Here is a 23,844-nt window from a genome sequence, read left to right as displayed (position 1 = left end):
GACCAGCAGCTGTTACAGTTATAAACAGCAGCAAGTGCCAATGGATGATAAATGCAGACTACAAAAAACATGTTTAGGAGCAGCCGGCATAAAGGCTTTTAAAAAAATGAAAGTGTTCCTAAAAACAGTTCCAAAAGAAGATCAATATAAACTATTAATGTGTGATTATATTATCATCTACAGGCTGCAGCCTACAGATACTGAGTGTGATTCACCCAGTGTCCTACACTTGTACTGACTTCAGAGATTTTTCTCTCTTCCCTATGACCTCATCCACATCAGAGAGGCACTGCAGCAATTCATGTGTTTTGGCCCCGGTGCTCCAGGAGCCTCACGTCATCCAGGGGCTGGAATGGAGCTGGAAGAAGCTGCGTGCAGGACTGTGGCACTAAAGGGTGTCTCTGACAGTCAGTACCTGCTCTGGAGATCTTGTCCCCTGAGATGTCTGACAACAATCAGTAATTGTGTGGTAATGAGGGTTCTCACTGCTCAGCCTTCACATTGAAAACGCTGATGTGAAATAAACAATGAACATCCCCTGCAAACTTTAAGAGAAACAAAATGCGATGCTTCTTTATCATGGAACGTAGTTTTTATTGAATTTGCAAATCCAGACCCCCAGGTTTAGGGTTAGAAACCCACTAACACGCCCAAGGGCTGGTTTGTAAAACTCCGGTCCTTGGGCACAACATCATCTGGTGATGTTTATTTCCAGCCGGGTTCAGCAAAGCAAAGCCCCGTCTCTATTTTCTGCAGGACTGAAACGCAGCCTTAAGGCAGCGCTTCCGCCTGACAGCTCGCATTTCCCAGGAGCACAGTGACTCGGGGAGATGCGGGAATGTTCATGGGCAGCGCTGGGAGCCCGGCAGGGGGAGATCGCTGCATTGAAAAGAACACACCGACACACAGAGACATGGACACACCGACACACACACAGACATGAACACAGACACACAGACACACACACTGACACACACAGACACACAGACCCAGCGCCCGCGCACACCCCTGACCCAGCAGCGGGGTGTCCCCACGCCGAGTCACCCCCCCAGGCCCCGTTCGAGGCCGGGGACACCCGCAGGGACGGAGCCGGGGCTGTTCCCCGCTCCCCCGCGGCGGTGCGGGGATGCTCGGGATGCTCGGGATGCTCGGCCCGGCGGTTCCCGCTGCTCCGCGGCTCCGGCGCGGCCCCCATCGCTCAGCCCCGGCCCGGAGCCGCCCCCGCCCGCCGCCCCCTCGCCCCCCGCTCACCTGCCCCGCTCTGCGCTACCTCCCGAGCGCCCGGCCCGGCTCCGCCGCCGGCGGCTGCTCCATCCCGGGCGCCGCCTCTGCCTCCTTCCTCCTCCCGTCCGTCAGGGGCCGGGAAAGCATCGGGGGGCTGGAAAACCGGCGGCGGCCGCAAAAGGCATCCCTGCGGCGGGTCGGGCCCCTCCGGCTGCGCCCCCCGTGCCCGGGCTCTATTGCATCACCGCGATCCCCCCGCGCCGGGGCCGGGCCGGGCCGGGCGGGGCTGGGGGGGCAGGGGCAGGACCAGCCGAGCCATTGGCGGCGGCGGCGGCGGAGGCGGGACGGGCTCGGGAGCGGGGCTCGGCTCGGCTGGGCTCGGCTCGGCTCGGCGCGGCTCTGCTCGGCTCGGCTCTGCGAGGTGCGGCTGCAGCGGCGGCGGCGGTCCCCCAACTCCGCGGCCGCTCCGCGCTCCCCCTCCCTTCCCCTTCGCCTCCATGGCCACCAAAATCGACAAGGAGGCGTGCAGGGAGGCGTACAACCTCGTCAGGGACGATGCCACCGAGGTGAACTGGTAGGTGGCCCCCCCGGCGTCCCCCCGGACAGGCAGCGGTGCGCTGCGATTCCTCGTCTTCCCTCCCCGCTCCCCAGAGGGTGACTTTTACAGACCTTTCCCCCTTCTCCTCTCCCCCCCTTCCTAAAGGATGGAGTTGTTTCACAGTATATTCTTCTCCGTCTCCTCTTTTCCCTTCCTGAAGGCTGTTAAATGTATTATTCGCCTTCCCTTCCCCCATTCCGAAGGGAGACTTTAAAATGTGCTATTGCCCTTCCCTTTCCCCCATCCCATAAAAGGTGACTTTTAACTGTATTATTCCCCTTCTCTTTTCCCTTCTCAAAGGGTGACGTTTAAGTACAACGGCTCTACAATCGTCCCTGGAGACCAAGGGGTAGACTATGAAACCTTTAAAAGGAAGTGCACAGGTAAGCTCCGTATCCATTGCTTTGGCCATGACCGTCCTTCGTGCTGCCCGGTGCGAGGGGGGAAAGGATGGGAGAAAACTCGGGCAGACTGGAATTAGTGCTTCTGCTTCCCCGTGCCTGCCCTGTCCTGTGCGATCGGGTTTCCCCCACAGAGTGCAACTCCCTCGAGTCCATAGTCCAGCCAGTCCTTTGTCTCACCCTTAGACTTAAGGTCCTTTGGGCTTTTCTCCCCCCTCTTTGCACAATGTTTCATTGCTTCTTGGTTATAAACAAGATAAAACACTCGATAAGCAACGGTCTCCGTGTTTGACACTGCAGTTTCAGAGCAAAACCGACTGGTTTTGTGGCTACAAAGATGCTGTCATACAGATCATTGGGAAGGAAATTCTTCCAAAATTCTTCTGAAATTCATAGAGCCAAAGTAACTGCAGGTAAAAGGCTTGCTAGGAGTTTTTGAGTTCATGAGACCCGAGAAGAGGGTGGGTATTGCAAAGATCGGCTCCAACAGCACAGCCCTGGAAACAATCGTAGATGTGGCGTTGCACAACCGCAACTGTTGCGGCTCCAGGTTTAAACGTGGCAGTTGATTGTTGAACTGTTGGTCGTAGAACATTAAAAGGAGGAACAACGCCTGGGGAAAACAGAAGTAGATGAATATTTAATTTCATCTGATCGTGACATTTGATGAGTTTCGCGAAAGTGGGTTTTGATTTTTATCTCAAATTTCCTCCCATCTTGGCTGCTATTTAACAATGACACCAAGTGCTGTGAGATATGAAGTGTCTGTAACTAGTACTGAGCTATACTTAAGCCTTCCTCACTCATCCAGTTACTCTACAATCAAGTATTGTGGTTAACCTGTATTTTTAGGATGATGTGACTGTGCAGTGAAGGAATTGTGTGTTGAGCGGTCTCTGCCTTTCTGGGGACACCACAATCAGTCCCATAGCCATGGAAACACCAGTGCCTGTGCATTGGTCTGAGTCCCAGGGCTTGGCTGTGCTTTATTGAGCTGAAGGAGAAAACTTCCAGGAACTTAACTGAGGGCGGGACTGGCCTGATCAGTCAATAAACATCATAGGAGAAAAGTGCATTTTAGTCCTTGGAAAGCAGCCATGAATCAAGATAGTTTAGACTGCTCTGCTACGATTTTGGCAGTGGGGTCTTACTGGGATTAACACAGCCACTCCATTCCAGATGTTCTGGAGAGCTTTGCAGGGAAAGCTTTCAAAACTGAGAAAGATCTTGTTGTAGTTGATGTCAGAGGAGCTGATATCCTGCAGTGAAGAAACTCCTTCCCGCTCAACATGGACAGCAGAAGGGAAAAAGCAATTACCTGACACATAGGAAAGCCCAGGGCTCAACACTTTGGAAGTTCATGCCAGTGGCTAGTAGTTTTCTTGGGAGGTCAATGACTTCAGTATCTGAGCCCCATGTTCTCTGTCTCCTCTTGTGGCCAACACAACTGAGCATCTCCAGCATCTCCAGACATCCGAGTCTTGCAGAGGGGAGAGGAGCCTTCCCCGTGTATTCTCTCTTCCTGCCTTTACAGAGTCCATGTCTTTCTTTTGCCTGAGTTGATTTTTAACATTTTGTCTGGATGGCACCCTCTCAAGAGCTTCCTCTCCTCCCTTCTGTAGCAAAGAGAATCCATTTAGCGAGTGGCTGAGCAGGCAAGAGGGGCTTTGGCAGAGCACAGCCACCGTTTGGGCTGGGTGGGATGACAGCTAATGGAGGCACATATTGCACTTGGGATTTTGGCCAGTTTTGTGTTCTTGCCATGACTGGCATGTGCCAAACCTGTATTTATAAACAGGGTATTTAAACAGACAGAGCTTAAGGAAATCTTGTTTTACACCAGCAAAGTGCCAAACTGGTCCCAGTACTGAGGCATTTTTACAGAAAAAAAAGTTTTGTATATTTTATAAATAAGTATGGTAAGGGAAGCGGCACTGTGGGGTAGGCTGTGGCCTACTGTTAGCCTTTAATGGGGAGCTAAATCCCTTATAGTTGCTCCACTGCTCCCTTTCCCTGTTCCTTCTTTCCCTCTCCCTTAGCACGCAGCTGGAGGGCTGTTCCTTGGCAGACCAGGGCCAAGAGGTTGTCCTCAGACCTAACTCTGGAGCAGAGTTGTTGGAAGCATAAGGAGTGAGGCAAATTCAGGCACCTGGTCCTTGCCTGAGAGCTGGAAAGGATCTTCCTCCACCCACAAATTATGGTGCAGCAGTTGGGGAAGGAGGAGATGGAACTTTTGGCCTCCATCTGTGCAGCAAACCTTCACCTGGCCTGCTAGACAGAGTCAGAAATCAAGCCTTGTGCCAGCAGTGAAGTTGCAGCTTTGCTTCCCACCTGGAAGAAAGGTGCCAAATGTTGCCATGAAGTAGAGCTGGTTGGAGTATTTCTACTGAAACAAAGTCAGTAGAGAAGAGTAGGAAGGGATGGGAAGAGCTGCTAAATATTATTCCTTCCTATTGCTATGTCTCTTCCCTCCTGGTCTCTTACATTTTGCTGAGGGGAGAAGAGCTGCTATCAAAGCAAACAGCTTCAGAAAATGTGACTAAAAGATTAAAAAAACTGTTATCAGAATAAACTTTCCTGTTCTATGAAAACCACTGCCCTGAAAGCCACAAAGTGCTGCAGCTGCCTGTGGTAGAAGCTGAGCACAATTTGGTGGTTGAAGGTGGGAGCTGGAGCTGGGATTGAAAACCTCAGTGTGCAAAGAGTCACCGTCAGAGCTTGCTCTGTTCTGCTTTCTGAACCAGCTACTTCGGTGTCGTTCTGAGCTGCAATGAGTCCCCTGCTTTCTTTAATAACCATTCCCATTAAAAGCACCTTTGTACACATTGCTGCCATCCAGGGCACTGAGTGATGGTGCAGACGGGGTCAGTGTGTGCTAATTTGTGTGGCTCTGAGACCAAGAAGGGCTTTTGTACCACTCTGGGAAACATTTGCCTGTGGTGGATGTCCTGCCTTGTGCAGTGGCAGGGGTTAGGGAGGGCTGGAGGGGGCTGTTGGTGGCAGGGCTGTATTTTTGATTTTCCTCCCCCTCATCCATAACCCTTTTCATGCAGACCATGCCCAGCCCATTGCTAATTCTGCAAACCTCCTCAGGGAACGAGAGTGTTGAGGACAAAGGGAAAAGCAAGAGACTGAAATTGCTTCTTTTAAAGGAAGTAACAGTTCAAAGAGGCTGTGTTAGGGACCAGCCCTGCGCACCTCCAGCCCTGCACACCTCCAGCCACACTCTGTGGCTGCTGCTGGAGGAACACACAGAGAGGTGTTGAGTTTCTGGGGTGGTGAGGCCAGGAACTGCTACTGCACCCGGTGTTCCTGCTGTGGGTTTCATTGTTCCACTGCTCTACTCTCAGATACGTGTTGCACATCAGACCTACGCGTCACATATCCTGGGGTGGAGGCTTTTTGTTTCTAAACTCTTTACTAAGCTTTGTGTTCTAGCAGAGAAGTTTAACAAACTGCATCATCAAACTATCATCCTTTTCCCATCCTCCTGTTTGGGGACAGCAGTAGCCCCTCTTACAGAAAGGAAACTTGGATAGAAAATCTTCTTCAGTGCCGTTTTGTTCAGGGTCCCAGGGTGATGCTGAACCCTGGACTTCTGTGTTTCAGTCGCTGTCGTGCTGTCAAGGCCTGTGTCAGTCACGACACAAACACTGGCTGGGAGGAACTAGACTCTGCTTTAGTGTCAGGCAGTGTCTCCTCTGTCCTCCAAAGACCACCCCCAGATGTGTGCACACCTCTCCTCCAGTCTAGCCCAAGATGAAGTCAAAGAGGTTGGTCTAACCCACTGGCACATCCTGCTGTGAGTAGGAGGTGGCTGCTGGTGACTCTTCATCTTGCAATCCTGACTAATGACCAACCTATGTGACTGTATTTGTCTGATCCGAAGAGTCTGGAGATAAAAGTCGAGGACATTCATTGTGTCAGGGTTACTAAACACTCAGTGCAGACACCTCCTGTGTCTTGTGGCTAAGGACTGCTTCGGTTGGGCTTAACAGCACAGATTACCCCTGCATTAAACAAAGACTTAATTCAAGGCTTCTGAGCCATTCTACTTCCCAGTTACAGCTCTTGCCTCTGCAGATGGCGTGGGTCCAGACATAGCATTAATTTGGTGGTTAGTAGTACGTGCCATCAGTACACTTTGAATAAAAACCAGAGCTGAGCTGGTGGATATGAAGCCAGAAACACAGATAAGAGTTGAAGGTTACTGTACAGAAGGATGTGAAGGTTTTGTGTTGCTGTTCTTAATTTCAAAGTCTTATAACCCGGCTGGTGATGCTGTTGCTGAGAAGAGTAGAATGACTTAACAACTGAAATGACATCCTGTGAAACCTGTGTGTGTGTCAGTAGTACCTGAGTGCCCTGGACAGTTGCCTCAGTGTCTGTATTAGGAAGCAGCAGAGCATTGTCTCTGCCTGTGGTTTACTTTCATTTTTTTTTTGACTGTGTGTTCTGCCATTAAGCAACAGAGATATTAGAAGACTGTATTTCCCCCCCACACCCCATCCCATGCCATATGTGAACAGCTGTTTTCAATGCATCTCTGACAAAAGAAATAATGAGCCTTTTATTTGGAAAGCCCCAGTCCAGATAAATAATTGCAATGACAGCATGAAATGGGATAGTTATTCATGTGTCTGAAAAGATCAGGCCAAAACCACACTGTGCATTCAGCAGGAGGAAGAACTGAAAATCTTTGGTCTGAAATAAATACCCTATAAAACATTTGGGGTTGACATAAAATATTAGGAAATAGAGCTCCTAATACAGTTCTTTTAGGCTTAGATCAATTGTCCCATAAAGCTTGGCCTGCATATAAAAATTTAGGAGCTAAGAGTTGAGAGATCACCAAGGTTCTGTTGGCACCTGAGGTTGTAGGAAAGATTTGTAAAAACACACGAGGACATATAATGAGATAGGTGCTTATCTGCATTTGGCTGCATCTTAAGTTGCTAAAATGGGCCTTGTAAATCAGTCTCCTACTGCTTTTAATTTTCCTCTTAAATGTTCATCTCTCCTGCTTTCCCTTAAAGGCTATTTAAAGGAAGACCTGGGGCCATGGGTAGCTTATGGGAATTTCATGCTGTGGCTGCAGCCTTCCCCTGCCCCTGTGCCCTCCCTGCTCTTGGCAGGGTCACAGTGATCTCCTGGCTGCCAGCTGGAGCCATGGCTGAGACTGTTCCTTGCTTATGGACAGGAGGTGGTTTTAGGGAATATTCTTATTGATCTCTGTGGGACCAACTCCTCAGGTCGAGTTCTGCACTGAGACAGTAACTCTGCCTTCAGTTTTGTGATGCTTAATTAGAATGGCATTGCTGTGGGTCTGCCTTTACCATCCTGCTGGGATGGGAGCAGGTAAAGAAGAGGGTTGTACCCCTTGTTTTGGGGCCTGCCTGGCCCTTGATTCTGGCCAACAAACAATCATTCCTTCTTAAGGGAAGGAGAACAAAGATGTGCTGGATCCCCTGTTTGGTCCTGCTTTGCCCTCCCAGGTCAGGACAGAGAGACAACAAGGCCACTGTCACTGGGTTGGAAGCAACTCATTGTGATGAAATGCTGCTGGTGGCTTCACTGGACCAGAGAAAGCCAGAGAAGTCAGTGTGGGGTCATCTTCCCCCTGCATTTGTGTCCCTGTACTCATGTCAGACACCCTGAGTTCCATGGAGAAGGTTTGGTGCCACAGCCACAGCAAGCCCTGTGGTCATGGTCCTGGGGTCAAACACATCAGATGACTTAATGAACATGTCATCATGGAGCAAGGCAGCACTGCAGGAGATATATGGGCTTCAGCACAGGGTTTAAGAGAGAAAAAAACAGTGTAGTAAGGGTAGGGAAGTTTTCTGTCTGCATTTCTAGCCATGGGGCTACAGGGGTGACTGAGTGGAAAATTGACTAATTAATCTAAAATTAATCCAGTTGAAACAAACAAAATCCTCATGAAACCTGCCATGTGCTATCAGTAATTCACTGTTGGGCAGAACACAAAAGCAGATCACTCCATCACCTGCCTTGCTGTATTTGACCTTGATCCAGCAGGCAGGTGAAGCTGGGACAGTGGTTTTGTCCTGGCACGTCTCAGACCATTCAGAGCCCTAAGATAAGACCACTACAATTTGACAGTGTATTTCTTTCCTGCAGCTATTGTCTTTTACTGATGAGTCAGTGCATTTTAATCTAATGGGGAATTTTTCAGTACAGCTAAACCAAAGGGCTCGAGTGGATGGAAAAAAAGAACACCATCAAGGAAACCTCTGCAGCTTGGCATCAAGCTTTGTTGACAGCCAAGGGCATCTTAATCAGAATATTTGGAAAATTCTACCTAGTGATAAATAAGGAGTTTGGAGAGTAATATCAACTGATGCTCATTAAGACATTCATTTTGCTCCTCACTGTTTGTAGAGCCCTGTTGCTGTCCAGCTATAGTGAAGGGAGTAGTGGTATTAGTGGAACTGACACTCTTCATTTCTGCTGTTTGTAACTTGTGAGATTTTCTCAAATAAAGCTGCTATTTCCGTTCTACCCAGATCTGTTTTTTGCTTCTCTCTGCCCTGAAATTCATGGCTCAGTGACTAGGAAGGGGGTTGCACAGCTCTAGGCAGGATTTCCTCTTTCAGAGGAAATCTACACTGTCTCTCTATGATTTGTTATGCTCTCCCGCACAGCCAACAAATTCCTAAAACCCCTGTAAGTGGTTTTGTGTGAGAAAGGGGGTGGTGCATGTTTATACCTTGAGATTTCTCAGGGAATTGGCACTGGTGGCATTGATGGCTTCCAGCGTGGTGAGGGGATCTGGCAGGGTGGAACTGATTAACTGTGAAAGAGGAAATCTGGGAGTATGAAAGAACTTGCATTTTGATCCCCTTATCACTCTGAACAGACTAATTGTGAAACTCAACCACTTCTGCTCAGGGATTTTGACCTGCAGTTGGAGAGGCTTATACCCAGGCTGAGCTAGTGCTGAAAACCTCTACATCCATCCCTGATGCCCTTTTAGGAACAGAGACATGCTAATTGCTGAGGGCTCCAATTCACATTCCCTCTCAGCTTCATCTGAAAGGCTCCTCAGCAGCCACAATTCACACACTGGCACATCAAGTTAAAGCGTCGCATTTTGGGGGTTTGTACTAAATACCCTGGACTGAAAGTTGTGGCAGCTGAAGATGCTGTTCTGGTGGGGATAAAACTCCCCATGGGGACACAGGAGGAGGCAGCACCCAGCTGGGGTGGAACTCTTCAAGCCCCTACAAGGGAACCAGCCCTGGGTAAATTCACCACAATGGTGAGTCAGAGCCCCACATCCAACCCCAGGTGCTCACTGAACTCACTGGGACTGAACATGGTGAAGTAAGAGTTGCTCATACTCACTGAGGAGCAGGTTATCTAATGGATAAAAGCTGGAATTGCTGGGCTTGGCTCCCTTTGGCATCACGGATCGAGCTGCTTTCAGGCAGGATGGGAAGGCACTGAAACTCTTCTGCTGAGAAGCAAATCCTGCTGCTGTCAGTGAGCTGTGGGTTCATATCCAGCTGAAGTTATGCTGATAAATTCACAGAATCATAGAATCACAGAATTGTTGGGGTTGGAAGGGGCCTTAAAGCTTATCCAGTTCCAATCCCCCTGCCATGTGTGGGAAACCTTCCACTAGACCAGGTTGTTTCAAGCCCCGTCCAGCCTGACCTTGAACGCTTCCAGGGATGGAGCATCCCTGGGAACTTCCTTTCTGTGCTGCTATGAAAAAGCACTGTTTTTTCACATTCACTATGTTTTTCCATTATCTTTGTTATAAAGAGGTCTTCAGGCTCTGTAACAGTCTTTGGTGGAAGGGGCAGGGATGAAAACCCTACAGACTCGAGGTGGAAAGCGAGGGGTCCGTGGTTAGGGCTGTGACACCATCACAGTGTAGTAGGGCCAGGACTTGATGACATTAAAGTGCCTTCCAGCACTGTGTTCCCAGAGGAGCCACAGAACAGTTCTGAGCAGAGTGTGGCCTCCTTTACTGTCAGACCTGGAAAGCAAGGCTTTCTCATGGAGCTGTTAATTGTAACGTTAGGGGATTTACTGTCTCACTTCACCTTGGGTATTTCCTGGCTGTCGGTTCATTTATGGTTCTAATCAATCTTGGGAAGAGGATTTGCTGTCAGAAACAGGAGTCTCTACGTGCCTTTCTTGTACTCAGCAGCAACAGGGTAACCGAGAGAGAAGTTTGTTTGCCTGCACTGTCAATACACATCTCTTTCTCTCCTTCCAAAGATCCATCCGGATTTTTCCTTTGAATAAGATCTTTCTTTCTCTTTGTTTCAATTTTGAAATCTTCAGAGAAGCTCGTTTTAAACACTGTACTGGCTCACACATATCCCTACACCCATTTTCCAATTTTCCTAATATTCCTCTGTCGGTGGCAAAAAAAAGATACAGAGAGAAAAAAATAGAGGGAGAATAGGTGGATTTTTTCAGTGTTCTCTTTTATCAGGGAGAATTTCTCTTTACTCAGACCTTGGCAAATCAAAGCGTTAAAGAAGCTCTGAAATATGTCAGCTTGCAGAGAATATCACCTCTTTTATTTTTTTGTTTTGCATTGATCTCTAGCAGCTTATTTTCTGGGGATGAACAATTAAGAGCTGCTTCTCCCCTATTCCCAGAGCTCCTGGGGCTGTCCTGAGCATTCATGGAGCGTGCTGGGATCAGGGATGGGATGTTGGCAGTCATTGTTACACCTGGAGTCTGATTTTCACCTGGCAAATAGTCAAGACAGCAACTCACTATAAAGCACTTTGAACTGGCCACAACAAGTGCAACCAGGATTAACATGATTCTCAAACAGCACGTTTGTTCTTCTGTTCTGAGTCATCTCATTTAAAAGGCCTTGAGTGGCCTCTAGCAGATGAAGAAGCCATGATTAGGTATATTCCATGATTGCACAACTGCCCATCTGCTCAGCTTTCTGCCCAATCCTGGTTGAGGGCTCCAAATCCCACACGGCTCCAAGGCTGGCCCTGTGATCATGAAGGTGCCCAACTGCCCTTGTTGATGGGTCACCCTGCAATGGAGGAAGGAACTCCTCAAGTGGAGAGTTTACAAAGTTTTCACACATATGGCCAGGCTAAATAACTCCAGTCTGGCATGATACAGCATAAACCAGCCATGAAACAAAGACCAGGACAGTTCTAAAATCCAATACTTTTCTCTCCAGGCCTTCAGAAGGAGTAGAAAAACACATCTGGGAAAGTAATTGTAGAATTTTTCTTTTCCTCCTTCTTCTTCCCTCCTTCTTTTAAACTTATACTACAAGTGAGCCAGAAATGTTGCTGAAGGGAAGGAGGGGAAAGGATCAGATTTGCACAATGGGCAGTTTCTGGGTAATGTTATAAAATGTGACCCTAATCCTGCTATCCTGTAAGAAACAGACACCGGGAAATCCCTTCTTGACCAGTGACCTGCAGATGAATGATGTGACTGAATGTGGAACTGGGGTTAGCTCTGTGTTCTTGACCTGCCTGCTGACTGTATTTTAGCCATTTCCAGACTCACTGGCAGCAAAATAATGTGAGGTGAGGTGCCCAGCACAGCCAGTTTCCTCCTAGCAACTCAGAGCAGCCCAGGAAGAGGCAGACCTAACTCAGGCAAAAGCACACCTTGGAGGCAAAGGCTCTATGAGCAGAGCACCCTATTAACCCCAAATGCTAGCAGTGTAACATGGCATCAGTGCCTTGCCTTGGTCTTTGAGAGCAATAGTCTCACCCTGGAAAGTGGCAAGGCAGGGGAGTTGCTGGATTTAACCATTTTATCCCTTCTGTCTCTGCAGATGATGTCCGATTGTTCGGCTTTGTCCGATTCACCACTGGCGATGCCATGAGCAAGAGAGTCAAGTTTGCCCTCATCACCTGGATTGGAGAGGATGTCAGTGGCCTGCAGAGAGCCAAAACTGGGACTGACAAGACTCTGGTCAAAGAAGTAGTACAGGTAACCTCATCCTTCTGCTCTCACCCGCCCGCTCTCGTCGCTGTCAGCTGTACAAACACCAGCAGGAGGGGAGAGAGGAGGAAGGACTGGATCATCCTTCCACTTAGTAGTTAATCCTTTAAAAAGAAGACAGTTTCCTATTGCCTGTCTTCCTACTAGGAAGGCTTAACATCTGCCCTTTGAGCACTCAGGCATAAAGAAGCACCTTTGAGCCTAAGGCAGTCTTAACTATTTCATGAGGAGGGAATATGTGCACTCCCCTCCTTGTCACCAGTAAGATGTTTCCCATCTCCTTCCTTGGTATGGAAATAATATAATATTGAATGACAGAGAGCAATATTAAGTTAAGAAGGTAAAATTAAACAGGAAAACCCACACCCTTGTTTAAACTTCCCTGGAGGCCTTTTGTCTCTGCACAGTGAACTCATGGACCTAATCAGCCAAAGTCTGAAGTCCCTATCAGTGCCAATTAACTAATGGCTCTTTAATAGCTAACTAGGTTTGAATAGTCTTCTGTTTGTCTTTGGGTGTAGCAGGGAAAAGAGAAATGTGCTCGGTCCAAGTGAGTGAGAACAAGCAACAGCCAGGGGAGAAGTGACCTGGGGAAAAGGCTGCACAGAACCATTGCTGAAACACTAACTGTAATGGAGGAGATGCTCATGTTTAACATGTTTCCTCTGAAGAAGTATTTAAAGCAAGATTAGCTCTTTGAACTAAACATAGAGCCAGTTCACCAGTGCCCGAGAAATGATCTTGCTTATGCACTTGGAGAATGGGCTGATGATTAAATTAATCTCCCCCAATAACTGAGCTCTTGCCAATGTAAAGAAATCTCCCAACAGAACACTGAAGGCTGAGAATGAAATCTCCCTCAAATGTTGGTGGTTTATGTGATACAGAAGATTATATTTAGAGAAGAAGCATGAAGAATGTAATACATTCCTATCCTTTCAGAAGATAAGCACTGGTGATAAATGTTTCAGATTGACAATGACGAAGAGGGGTCCAGTCCGAAAAGAAACTTCCAGAATGACACCTGAGAGATAGGAAAGCAAGTCTCTGTTCATGAGAAGCAGCTGAAACAGTGTAATTGTAGCTGAAGATGAAATTATAGAGTACTAATGAATGACTCTTACATGAGTCACTAAGCCCAAGTTTTTTTTTAAATCTGTTTAGACAATGTATTCCTGTTGAGTTGAATTGCATTCCTGAGCTCTGTGCTAAGATCTGTCCCTCAGGTCTGTTACATATAATTTGCAATTTCACTTGTTTCATCTTTGATTAGTAGTCTGTACGAGTTAATAATCTGGTGGAACATTAACCACTCTTGGCTTTTACTTAAAAGCTTTCATATTCCAATTAGTCTGTACTAAAAGATACAAAACCAATACAACTGGTGCTTAACACACTTTTACTGAGCAACCTTGTCCATAACCCACTGCAAAGGAGTTCTGAATGGCATGGCCATGGTGATCTCCTGGCCAGAAGAAATTATCTTGACAACTGTTTTGAATAGTTCTACATGTGCAACTGAATCCCTCTGAGTAGAGTGGGATAAAAGCAGAACTGTTTTCTTCTTTTTATGCAGATTGTCAAAATAAAAAAGGACAAAAAAGTCCAACTGAAATTTAGTGGAGGGAGTTTATCCCTGAGCTATTTCACACTTACTAATTCTCTTGACCTTCAGGTACATTCTCAGTCTTCCGGTTTTTACAGGGGTTATTTTATGGTGTGAGTTATTCATAGAAAAATGCAGTTGGTTTTTGCTGCGATGATAAAGTACAAATCTGAGTCAGTGTTGGTTCATCATTTGGAATAAGTAGTGCCCTAAAGTGGGAATATTTTCTTAACAAACCCTGAAGGGAATGTGGGCTGTTGCTGCAGTCTGACTCTCTGTGGGCCCCCTGTGTGCCATGGCTCTCCTTCCAAAGGAGGGTGGCACAAGAAGGCTTTTTATACAGCCTTGGTTTTGGGATCTACAGAAGGGATAGGCTGGGTCTCCAGAACAATTTTTGGAAGCCCTCAGTGAAACCTGAAGGGCTCTCTCTATCTTGTGATATTTGCCAAAGCAACTGTGGGTCTTTATTTAAGACTGAGGCTGCAGTTGAGGGGATTCCTGCTTTGTATCCTCTGCTGTGCTGTGGGTGCGTTGATGAGCTCTGGCTGAGCTCTGCTCAGAGCTGAGCAAACACCAATAAATGTTGTTCTTTACCAAGACACTCAAAGTGAAAGACAGTCAGTGCAAGCATCGCCTGCGAGCACAACCCACCGCAGCCCACGGCGGTGCCTCTGTGGGATAAAGAGTGTTCCCACACGGGGATTATTAACAGCCCCCTAGAAGCACCTGCCACACGGAAAACACAAGGGATATTAACTGGTGAAGAGTAGATTATGGGCTTCTGAACAAAAGGATGAACTATCACAAAGCAGGGAGAGGAGCTGGGCTGCCCTCGCTTTTGTGTTCCTCCCTTGGAAGGGGGAGCAGGTGCTGGGAAATCTCTAGGGAGGTGGCTGGGGAAGCAGTGCTGATAGCAAGTGCAGGAGGTTGCCAGAAAATCTCTCAGGAAGAAAGGACAATTGATTTTTAGCTGTAATAACTGTAAAATTACAGGGATGTATCTCATCTGGTGCAAATAGCCACAGTTCTGATCTGTACTAGCTGAGAATCAGCTCTTCTGGCTTATTTGGACCTATCCTTATTCCTTCTTTAATGTTATTGGAAAATGAGGTTTGCATTTATTGTATTTCTTTTGGACTGTAGAAAAATGCATTTAAGGAACATTCCGTAGCTTTTTTTTCTTTTCCACTGATATTTATTTTCCATCCTTTCTTCTTTAACTCAGCTGGAAATCTTGGATCAAGCCTGCAGTCTGGTCCAAGTAGTTCAGCTGAGAGCAGGTTAGAAGTAAGGCCAGGATGGAGAACGAGTATTTATCTGTATCTTCTTAAGAGTCTAGCTAAGAATTAATGTGTGGTGACTGCTGCTTAAATGGAGACATGGAGTAGGGTGATGCAGTATTCCATCTTTTATCCATTGAGCTTCTGTCCAGGCCAAGGACAAACCCAGGGGTGAGAGAAGTTGCACACAATATCCTGTGCTTTTCAGACTGTTGCTTAAGATGTTTGGGAGTTAATTTCTGAGGTACAGGCTAAACCTACATCTAGAACGATCTAAACAGCTGAGAGCCTCATGCAACAGTAAGTCAGGATGACTTCAACTCCAAGGCTGCATCTATTTGTCATCATTGACAGCAGTGTGTCTCACCTTGTGCAGATGTGCATGGAGAGCCACAGCATTTGTGTCCTCTGCACAGCTTCAGTTTGGTCACTGTGACACCAAGGTTGTACCAGCTGCCAGGAGAGACCCCCTCAATGGAAAGGCCTTGGGCATATATTCTACTTGGCTAAAAAGATCATCCAAAGCTGGTCTTGAACTCATGTTTTATGTCCCTGACATAAAGGTTCTGTCTTTATGTGCACAAGCTGTGGCTCATTTAACCTTAGCACAAATCCATCCAGGAGACTCTCTGTGCTCTGAGGGCTGTTGTTTTGACCTCTTTTATCCCAGAGGCCCAGGTGGAACAGGTCAGTCAGCTTAAACCCAGAAATCAAGGCTATTGTGAGCTGTTTGACATGGCTGGGAATGGCAGCCAGCACGGGGTTCAGCTCAGCCATAAAAATTCCTGCAAGGTGGAACCTGACAGTGGTGGGGTTTAAATACAGGAGCATCAAACCTTCCAGTGAAGGGCCCTGTTTATTCTGAGGAGAGGCAGAGGGATGATGTTCTTTGAGCAGGGACAAGCCCAGGCACAGGGATTGTGGGGCTGGGAGTGGCACCCAGTGCTGAAGTGGGATGGTTTGGATGTAAATGTTCAAGAACTGAAAACAGGACTTGGTTTCCCTCTGAGTGAACTTCCTCTCCATGAACTTGTTGCCCTTCATGACTGCATTTCCTACCAGGACATTTTAACCCTTCCTTAGGCAGCGTTGAGGTCTTTCTCCTGACAGGACTGAATCCTTGTCCTGCAAGGCTGTCTCAGCAAAGGGACTGCCCAACCTTTGCTAGTTTGTCTTATTTTCCATGGATTTTGACTCTTCACTGTTTTCATCAGCATTCCTTCCCCCACAAAGTCATATGCTCTATTATTTGCCTAAATCATATTCAGGGTAAAACAGCTCTGTTTCTGTGAGCAAATACTCATGGTATTTCATTCATTATTATTTTTGGTGAGGAATTTGCCTGGTTTTCATGATGTCAACAAGTCTACTGAGTTCTTGCTTTGGAGCTCATGTCCAGATCTTTTCTTGCTCACCTTTCCCTTGTCCTCTGGATTCCTCACTGCACTGATGCTGGTGCCTCATGAGGGTGGACCCACTTTTGGGGTCACTGTCCCTGGTCTTGGGGCGGATACAACACATAGAACTCCACATGTGTGCTTTAGGTTCCTCATGTCAATACAGAGGTCTAAACAGAAGGTGCTTTAATAGCTTTGTTAGAGGCAGTCAGGAAATCAAACTCACAGGGTAACAGCCACATCATGGTGGCTTTGAGAGTCTTTCTCATGAGGGTGAGTGAGATCCTGCTGGGAAAGCAAATGAAATTCTCCTTTTTGACTGTTTTTCCTGTTCTGGTTTACTGTAATGACCATACCAAATGGGTATGGATTTACAAGAACTACTAGTCTGAGTCTAGAGAAGGTGGTAACTTTTAAAGTAACTTTTTCAGGCCAGAATCAGCAGCTTCTCATCACCCCACGTCTGACACACAGCCCTGTGACTTTTCCAGTGGGATGCAGCACAGACAGGGAGAATTTGCAGATCAGCTGAAATGTAGTTTCCCATTGCTGAGAGATGTGTTTGCCAGAAGTTTGGGCTGGCTTCTCCCAGTGGCTGGAACCGGTCCATGTGAAAATTGGCAGGGAGTAAATGTGAAGGGAGGGTTTTTAGTGGTAGCTTGGAGCCTGAGGGCTGAGTGCAGGACCAGCTCTGGTGCAGCCCAAGCAGTGTGGGGCAGTGGTACTGTACTGCTGCAGGTGCTTGGCACTTCACAGCACTTCTTGCACTCAGAGAAGTTCTGCCAGGACTTATCTCTGCTGCAGCCACAGGACATGTCCTTTCTATCCCATGACCCCAGGTCTGGGATCACACCAGACTGGAAAAGAAACACAGGACATGCACTGAAAATAAGATGACCAGTGGATGGGACTCGTGATATTAAGCACAGTAGAACTGAGGATTCTGAATATCAAGCTACAAGCCCCAATGTAAATAATAATGTCAAGAAGTTGCTCTGGCACCATCCCCAGCTGCTGAGAACCCAAGTGTCTGTAGATGATACAAGGATTTTCCTTTTGGCTTCAGGCCTACCCATGCTGGGATTTATAAGAGCCTCTGCAGACCTATTTTGGTACAATATCTGCACCACACAGATTTTCCCTTGGGCACTTTAGGGAAATTTTATGGCCCATATGCTAAACATTCAGAGCTTGGAATAGGAATAAAATCTACTCCACCTTTTTTTTTCCCCCTTAGATTTGGCTGGAAGGGAAGGACTGAGCTTGCTGCACAAATTTCATGCTTTCCAGGGAGAGATTCAGGCTCACTTTTTGCAACCCAGCCTTGCATGGTTGGAGCCCTTTCAGTCTATAGAGTCTTGTAGAGGTTGACACAGGGGATTGGATTGCAAAATTGTGACCCTCTGCCATTCAGGCACAAAATGAAGCACATGCCCAGGTGTATTGAAGAACCATAAGCAAACCTTCCTCTGTTCAATGATTTGAGAGGCACAGCAGAGAGACTGTGGTCACTGTTGTGTTGTGAGAGTGATAAAGATAAATGGCGTCATTGTTTTTGTTATCTGTAGGCTGCTGGTGACTGGGGTGAATACAAAGGCAAGAATTCACTGCCAGAGCTTGCTGTGGTTGTAAAAAGCTTGGGGATGGGGGGAGGAGAAGAGAAAAGGAAGTGAAGGATGTAAAATGAAGACACATGTCAGCAAATCAAGGGCCCAAGCATCAGAGTGATGCACTGTGCCTTAGAAAGCTGTAACCCCTCTGGTTCTCCTGAAAGGCATTAGATACTGGTATGATGAAAAAAGAAGGAGCAGGGACTTTCCCCAGCCCAGTCTCTTAAGGGCGGAAAGAATATCTGGTGGCAGGGCAGCAATCTGGCTGAAGCGGGATCCTGTTGGCATTGCTTTGAGCCACTGGGAGCTGGGATTTCTCCCTGTGTCTTGCAGGAGCTGGTGTGCTGTGATCAGTTATTTATAATTACAGATGACAGTCAAACACCAAATACAGCCCATTGCCTGGCCTAGCCAACATCAGACTCAATTAAATCAGTTGGGAGTAGCTTTACATTCTGGCAGCTTCAGTGGGGACAAAAAAGAATGAACTCTGGATAAGATGGCCCTTGGCTGAAAAGTGCTGCTGTTGGTCATGGGTGCCCAGTCTCTGGACCTGAGAGCTACAGTCCCTGCTGTCCCCCTGCCCTGATGACACAAGAGGTAGGCCCAGCTGTCTCTAAAGTATTCACGTGCCTCCCTTCACCTCAGGATTTGCACCCTGAGCAGAAGCTCAACCCCAAAGAGCTCAGACAGTAAATTCAGAGTGATGAGGGAGGCTGTGGCTGGAGAAATGTCAAGTAGGATACTGAAATCAGAAGTTCCAGGCAGCAAACTCTCCAGAGCATCTTCTCCCCTGGGGGCCAGGCTTGAGGAGACACCATGGTGGGTAAGAGCTGGTGCAAAGAACCAAGGAGGACCCTAACAGAATGGAATAAAGCTAAGAGTTATTAATAGCAATGACCCAGATTGCGCTCTGAGGGTACAAATCTGGCACAAGAGGTGGCCCAGTCAGCTAAGAGGATATTTAAGAGTGGCTAGGAGCAGAACCCATCTGGCCACTGCTAGGGGGAAATTGCTCAATCCTTGCAAGGTGTCTTGGTGGTACTGATGTGAAATCGTGGCTCATGCCCACAGATCATCTCCCAAGAATCATCTGGATAAGTGTCTAGTTGAGAAGACATCTGAGTAATTGTAATTTCTTCGTGGCACACATAATTTAGTTCTCCTCTGTTCAGGCATGAACGCACTTGAAGTTTGAACTTCAGAATCAGCTGGATTCTGCAGAGTGGGCATTGAGGGAAACCCTCCCCTCTTTTATAAAATACACACACTTTTCTTGGAATCCCTCTTGGAAATGATTTTATGGGCCTGCCTCAGTTCTCACTAAAGTCAGGGCAAAGACTCGCATTGAACTCAGGTAGTCCTGGATAATCTTCCCGAGGTGAGGGAAATTTGTTAAACCTGGTAGCACATAGAAAAGGAATTGAAAAGGCTCAGCTCCAAACTCATGTAGGTAGCACACCTCAGTGAGCATCAAATCACTGAAAAAATCTTTGGTTTGGTCTTATCAAGAGCTGAGCTTTGCAGAGATCTCACCCAGGAGAACTTGGAAGTAGGACACTTGTGAGCATGACCAAATCTGATGGTTTGGGCAGTTTGCCTCTCTATTTCCCATCTCAAAAAAAAAAAAAAAAAAAAAAAAAGGATTTTTTCTTTTCTGTAAAAAGCAATGTCTTTCCCATTTTCCCTGAACTCTGCCAAGACGTGGAGGAGTGCCTGTAATGTTTGCCTGCCCCCACACCACAAAAGCCGACCACTGAGGCGCAGAGCAAATGGCTCTGTGAAGGGGTTGTTATTTCTGGGGACTCTGTGTGGCTGCTGATCAGCCAAGCAGAGCAGACAAGGCTCCCGCGGCTGCTCTGAGCTTCCTCCCCCCAGCAACTCTCCGGGAGCGAGGATTTCCTACAGTGTGAAACAGGATCAGCCGCAGCCCGGGAGACTGGCGTGGGGGAGGGAGCTGTTTTCCTCTCCCTTCCATTTCTTCCACCGCATGAAAGAGGTGCTGAGGCTCTTTCAAGCTGAATCCTCCTCCACCCCCTCCTTTACCCGGCTCTGATCCCAAACTGAGACCCTTGAGACGCTGCCAAATAAAGAACTCTCCCATGGTTTAGACTCTGAAGCCAATTAGAACCCCCCTCCACGGCTGTGCCAGGGCTGTCCCAGTGCCAGGGAGACCCGGACAAGATGAGTGCTGCTCTCTAAGAGCATCGTCTCATTCTCCCAGGCAGAGCCCACCACCCTTCTGGGCACCCACTGCCTAGGGAGCCAGGCATTGCAGCTTTCCTGAGGCATTGCAGCAGGGCTGTTGGGATTTTAATTCATATTTTTGGTCGAGTGCAAGGGATGCTTGTGTTTGTCACGCTGTGTAAAACCCCTGTGGGTTGGGGGAAGGGAAGCTCATGCAATGTTCTCAGTTGTGGTTAGGAAGGGAAGGAAAATGCTAAAGCAAGAAGCAAATAGCATGTTTGCTGAAATGTCTGTGCACACACATGGATGCCAGCCTTGCTGTGAGGCAGGAGGGACAGCCCCCTCAAGGGAACAAATCCCTGACTGAGGTGACACTGCCCTGACAAATGCCCTAAAGGCACCGTGGGATCCCATTCTGCTCCCAGAAAGGTTTTCTCTGTTCACAACCTCCCATCCCAGAGCTGCCCGGGGCTTGCCTGGCTCCCAGGAGCTGCAGAGAGCTCTCAAGCAGCGAGACAACTGCCCTGCAGTGCACAAGTGTATTCATAAAGGCTGTCCTCAAAGGTCACTTTGGATCATTAAACCACAGAGCATAGTGGAGCCCTTTAACAACAGCAGCAGCCTGTCTGGTACAGCGTCTTGGGTCTGGCCACAATGTGTGTTGGACAGTCGAGAGGAGGAGACAGTAAATCTATGGATTTACTTGCTCCTGCTACCATCTGTGTTGCTCAATCTTTAATTGAAGCATCCTCCCCTCAGTGGCAGGGTGTGACACCGTGGTGTACTCTGGCGCAGCACTGTTCTTTTTTTAGGAGAAGGGGTCCTAAAAAGGGCACAGAGAGGATTAGTGACTTGCCCAAGATTATGCTGAGGGTCAGTGGTGGTTAGGAGGTCAACAATTTTGAGTGTTTTACTTCACACACTGCTTAGGAAACTCGACCTAACCTGGCCTGTGCATTTATCACCTGGAAGAGCTGTTGCACAGGGCAGGATTGGGTCTTGCAGTTGATGACTGTAGAAGTAGACACATAAAATTTTTCCAGGTTAAGTCTTGGGTTTTCCCTTCACTAGTCCTCTGTCTCATCCCCAGCTTTCTACTTATCATCCCCACCACAGGAGATCAGGCCATGCAGCTCACACAGCCCTGGAAGCTGCATAACCCATCTTCATTCAGCTCTTTGGACAATTATCCCCCTTTTTTTAACAGGCTTTTTCTTTATCTCTTGCAGAACTTTGCCAAAGAATTTGTGATCAGTGACCACAAAGAGCTGGATGAGGATTACATCAAGAATGAGCTGAAGAAAGCAGGGGGGGCTAATTATGATGCACAGACTGAGTAAACACGTGAACCTCCTGGCACCATCACCTGGATCTCAAAAGGGAGGGGAAAGGCACAACAAACTAACACAACTGAGAGATGAGGCAACTGAAATCCCCAGCTTTCTGTGGCTGCACCTAAGAACTCCCTTCTTTCCATACAGTGGACTTTTATTTTTCATTCAGTCTCATTAAACATCCCTCTCTGGGCTTCTGTTTTTCTATTTTCCGCACTTTTTTTTTACTCATAACTCTGTCCATGTTCTTGCATCTGTGGAATTTAGGTTTGGTTCTGCTTTGGTCCTATTCAGCCCTGTGTTTGTAGAGGCTTGCCACTGTGTCCTTCTTCATGTCTGCGGGTTTTAGTTGGGCTCAACCTGGTCTCTGAGGGAAGAAAGTTTTGGGGGAGTTCTGAACATCAATTATTTTAATTTTTTAAAAAATTTGTTCTGACTGATATTCTTGGGAATAACATTTTTTTGCTGTTCTAGGCTCAGATCAGCTTGAGTTGACTTCCCTCAAACTTTGATTAAATCATCTAAGCTTGAATGTCCAGCTGAGAGATCTAACAGCTTAAACAACAAAGTGAACAAACATACAAATTCTTTGACTCCTAATAATGGGAATAAATTTGCCTTAAACATTGCTTGACAGTTGCTATGCTATGTGCTGCATCTCTACCCCTCCCTCTTAAAAATAAGATCCACCATGATCCGAAAGTGAGGGTTTTGTTGCTTTTTGGAGGTATCTTGGCACAGTAAACTGAGGGGCTTAGAAATGTCTGGACACTTGGTCACTATTTTGTGTACGTTGGTCTCTGGGTTTGTATTTGACTTTCCTAACGCTGGGGCTCAGGAGGTGAAACTGGAATGCATAGATTTCCTTTTTAAATGATGTCTGCAAAAATAGCAGCAGCTGAATCCTTCTCTGCCCATGTCCCCCCTGGTTATTTTGCAGTTAAACACAACATCCTCAGTTATTTGGGGCCTTTGGCAGTGTAACCATCCTGCAGCTGGGACCAAGAGATGGAGCAGGGCAGCTCCGTCCCAGTCAGGATGAAACATTCAACATCAGAGGCCCAGAGAGAACCTGGGCACAGTTTGGTACCAAACTGTTTATTTGGGGGCTTCTTTGTATGGCTTTTTTTTTTTTTCCATCAAAGGTTACTGTCCCCAGAATTATGTGTTGGAAGAAACTGTGGGGCTTGGGAGTCAGTGCTATAAACCCATTCCAGAAATAAATGTTTTTCAAGAACACTTCTCAGTGACTCTGTTGTTCTTTTACCTTCCCTGCAACAACAAGCCTATATTTAGGAGGTCTCTTAATCCCTGGTGTAAAGCTTTGAGCTCCTGCAATCTTGTGGCTATTAGGAGAATTAAACACTGGCTTAAATGTAAAATGATCCTGGTGCCTGCAGCCCTTGTCTGCTCATCTCCCCTCCCAGAGGCACAGGTGGTGACCACAGTGCATCTGACACACTTTTGGTTCAGCAGCTCTACATCTAAATTTCCAGAGCCAAAACACCAAGTGGGAATTGTAATTAGGTCAAAGAGAATTTCACACCCAGAGAAAATAAACGTAGAGAGGTCAGGAACAGATTTGGGAACAAGAACAACACATTCAGACTGAGGTTTTGCAGCTTCCTGCACAGGGTTACGTGAGGCATTACAATTCTGGACTGAACTTAATCAAACTTGTCCTGAAAGAAGGGAAATGGTTACTTTTTACAGGACTGACAGTAGGCAGAGGCACAACTAATGGGAAGGAGCCTTGCAGAGAGCTTGTGATGCTCTGAAGCTTTGCCTTACTGGTTCAGCGGTCACAATAAACTTTTATTTGACAGCTTGTGGCACAGAGACAACAATCTCAGCCTGGCCTTGAAGCCTGGCAGCACCATTGCAAGGAATTCATTGGCACCAGCTGTGGTGGGGGCTCAAGAAAGAGCTCAGCACAGGGGCAAAACAGCTCTCTTCGCCCTCAGAGGCATCTCAGCAAGACAAATGGAGCACTTGTGCTGCCTTTGGCAAGCTGGATCCAGGGATGGAGGGAGCTAAGCCATCACCCTGACCTCCCTGGTTGCTTTGCCATCCTTAGTCAGTTCTTACAACATGGAAGATCCCATATTCCCTCTTTGAACTGTCTGTATTGGCACATGGGGTCCCATTTGGGCCACAGGAATATCAAGCTTGCAGTCACTAGTACAGCAGTTGCACGAGGAAGAGAAGGAATTACTGATTTGTGGTAAGACA

At 47.3% G+C, this 23,844-nt stretch overlaps 2 protein-coding genes across 3 annotated transcripts in view; one reads left to right on the top strand and one right to left on the bottom strand.

Moving 5' to 3' along the window:
• The window catches only part of KLHL36 (kelch like family member 36), a 46,779-nt gene that overhangs the window by 16,525 nt on the left and 6,410 nt on the right, over positions 1-23,844 (bottom strand). The window contains exon 1 of one of the 2 annotated variants that reach the window (XM_032701603.1): positions 1,252-1,537. The exons of the other annotated variant lie outside the window; for it this stretch is intronic. The gene's annotated coding sequence lies outside the window, so the exon portion shown is untranslated. Of the gene's footprint in view, positions 1-1,251; positions 1,538-23,844 lie in introns of those variants that run through there. 2 annotated transcript variants of the gene reach the window in all.
• COTL1 (coactosin like F-actin binding protein 1) lies at positions 1,566-22,851 on the top strand. The gene is made up of 4 exons (XM_032701608.1): positions 1,566-1,798; positions 2,123-2,205; positions 12,029-12,186; positions 21,508-22,851. The coding sequence occupies exons 1-4, from the start codon at positions 1,722-1,724 to the stop codon at positions 21,616-21,618; spliced, it is 429 nt and encodes a 142-aa protein (XP_032557499.1). The 5' UTR covers positions 1,566-1,721; the 3' UTR covers positions 21,619-22,851.

Source organism: Chiroxiphia lanceolata, chromosome 13 (genome assembly GCF_009829145.1).
Source record: "Chiroxiphia lanceolata isolate bChiLan1 chromosome 13, bChiLan1.pri, whole genome shotgun sequence".
Taxonomy (NCBI): domain Eukaryota; kingdom Metazoa; phylum Chordata; class Aves; order Passeriformes; family Pipridae; genus Chiroxiphia; species Chiroxiphia lanceolata.
Note: the sequence above shows the minus strand (reverse complement) of the source record. Positions and strands in the feature narration are given on the sequence as shown.

Bases quoted from the DNA above. Each gene is read 5' to 3' on its own strand.
- COTL1 (XM_032701608.1), top strand. From the start codon at position 1,722: ATGGCCACCAAAATCGACAAGGAGGCGTGCAGGGAGGCGTACAACCTC. The intron at 1,799-2,122 runs GTAGGTGGCCCC...CCCTTCTCAAAG, and splicing joins GATGCCACCGAGGTGAACTG to GGTGACGTTTAAGTACAACG. The intron at 12,187-21,507 runs GTAACCTCATCC...TATCTCTTGCAG, and splicing joins TGGTCAAAGAAGTAGTACAG to AACTTTGCCAAAGAATTTGT.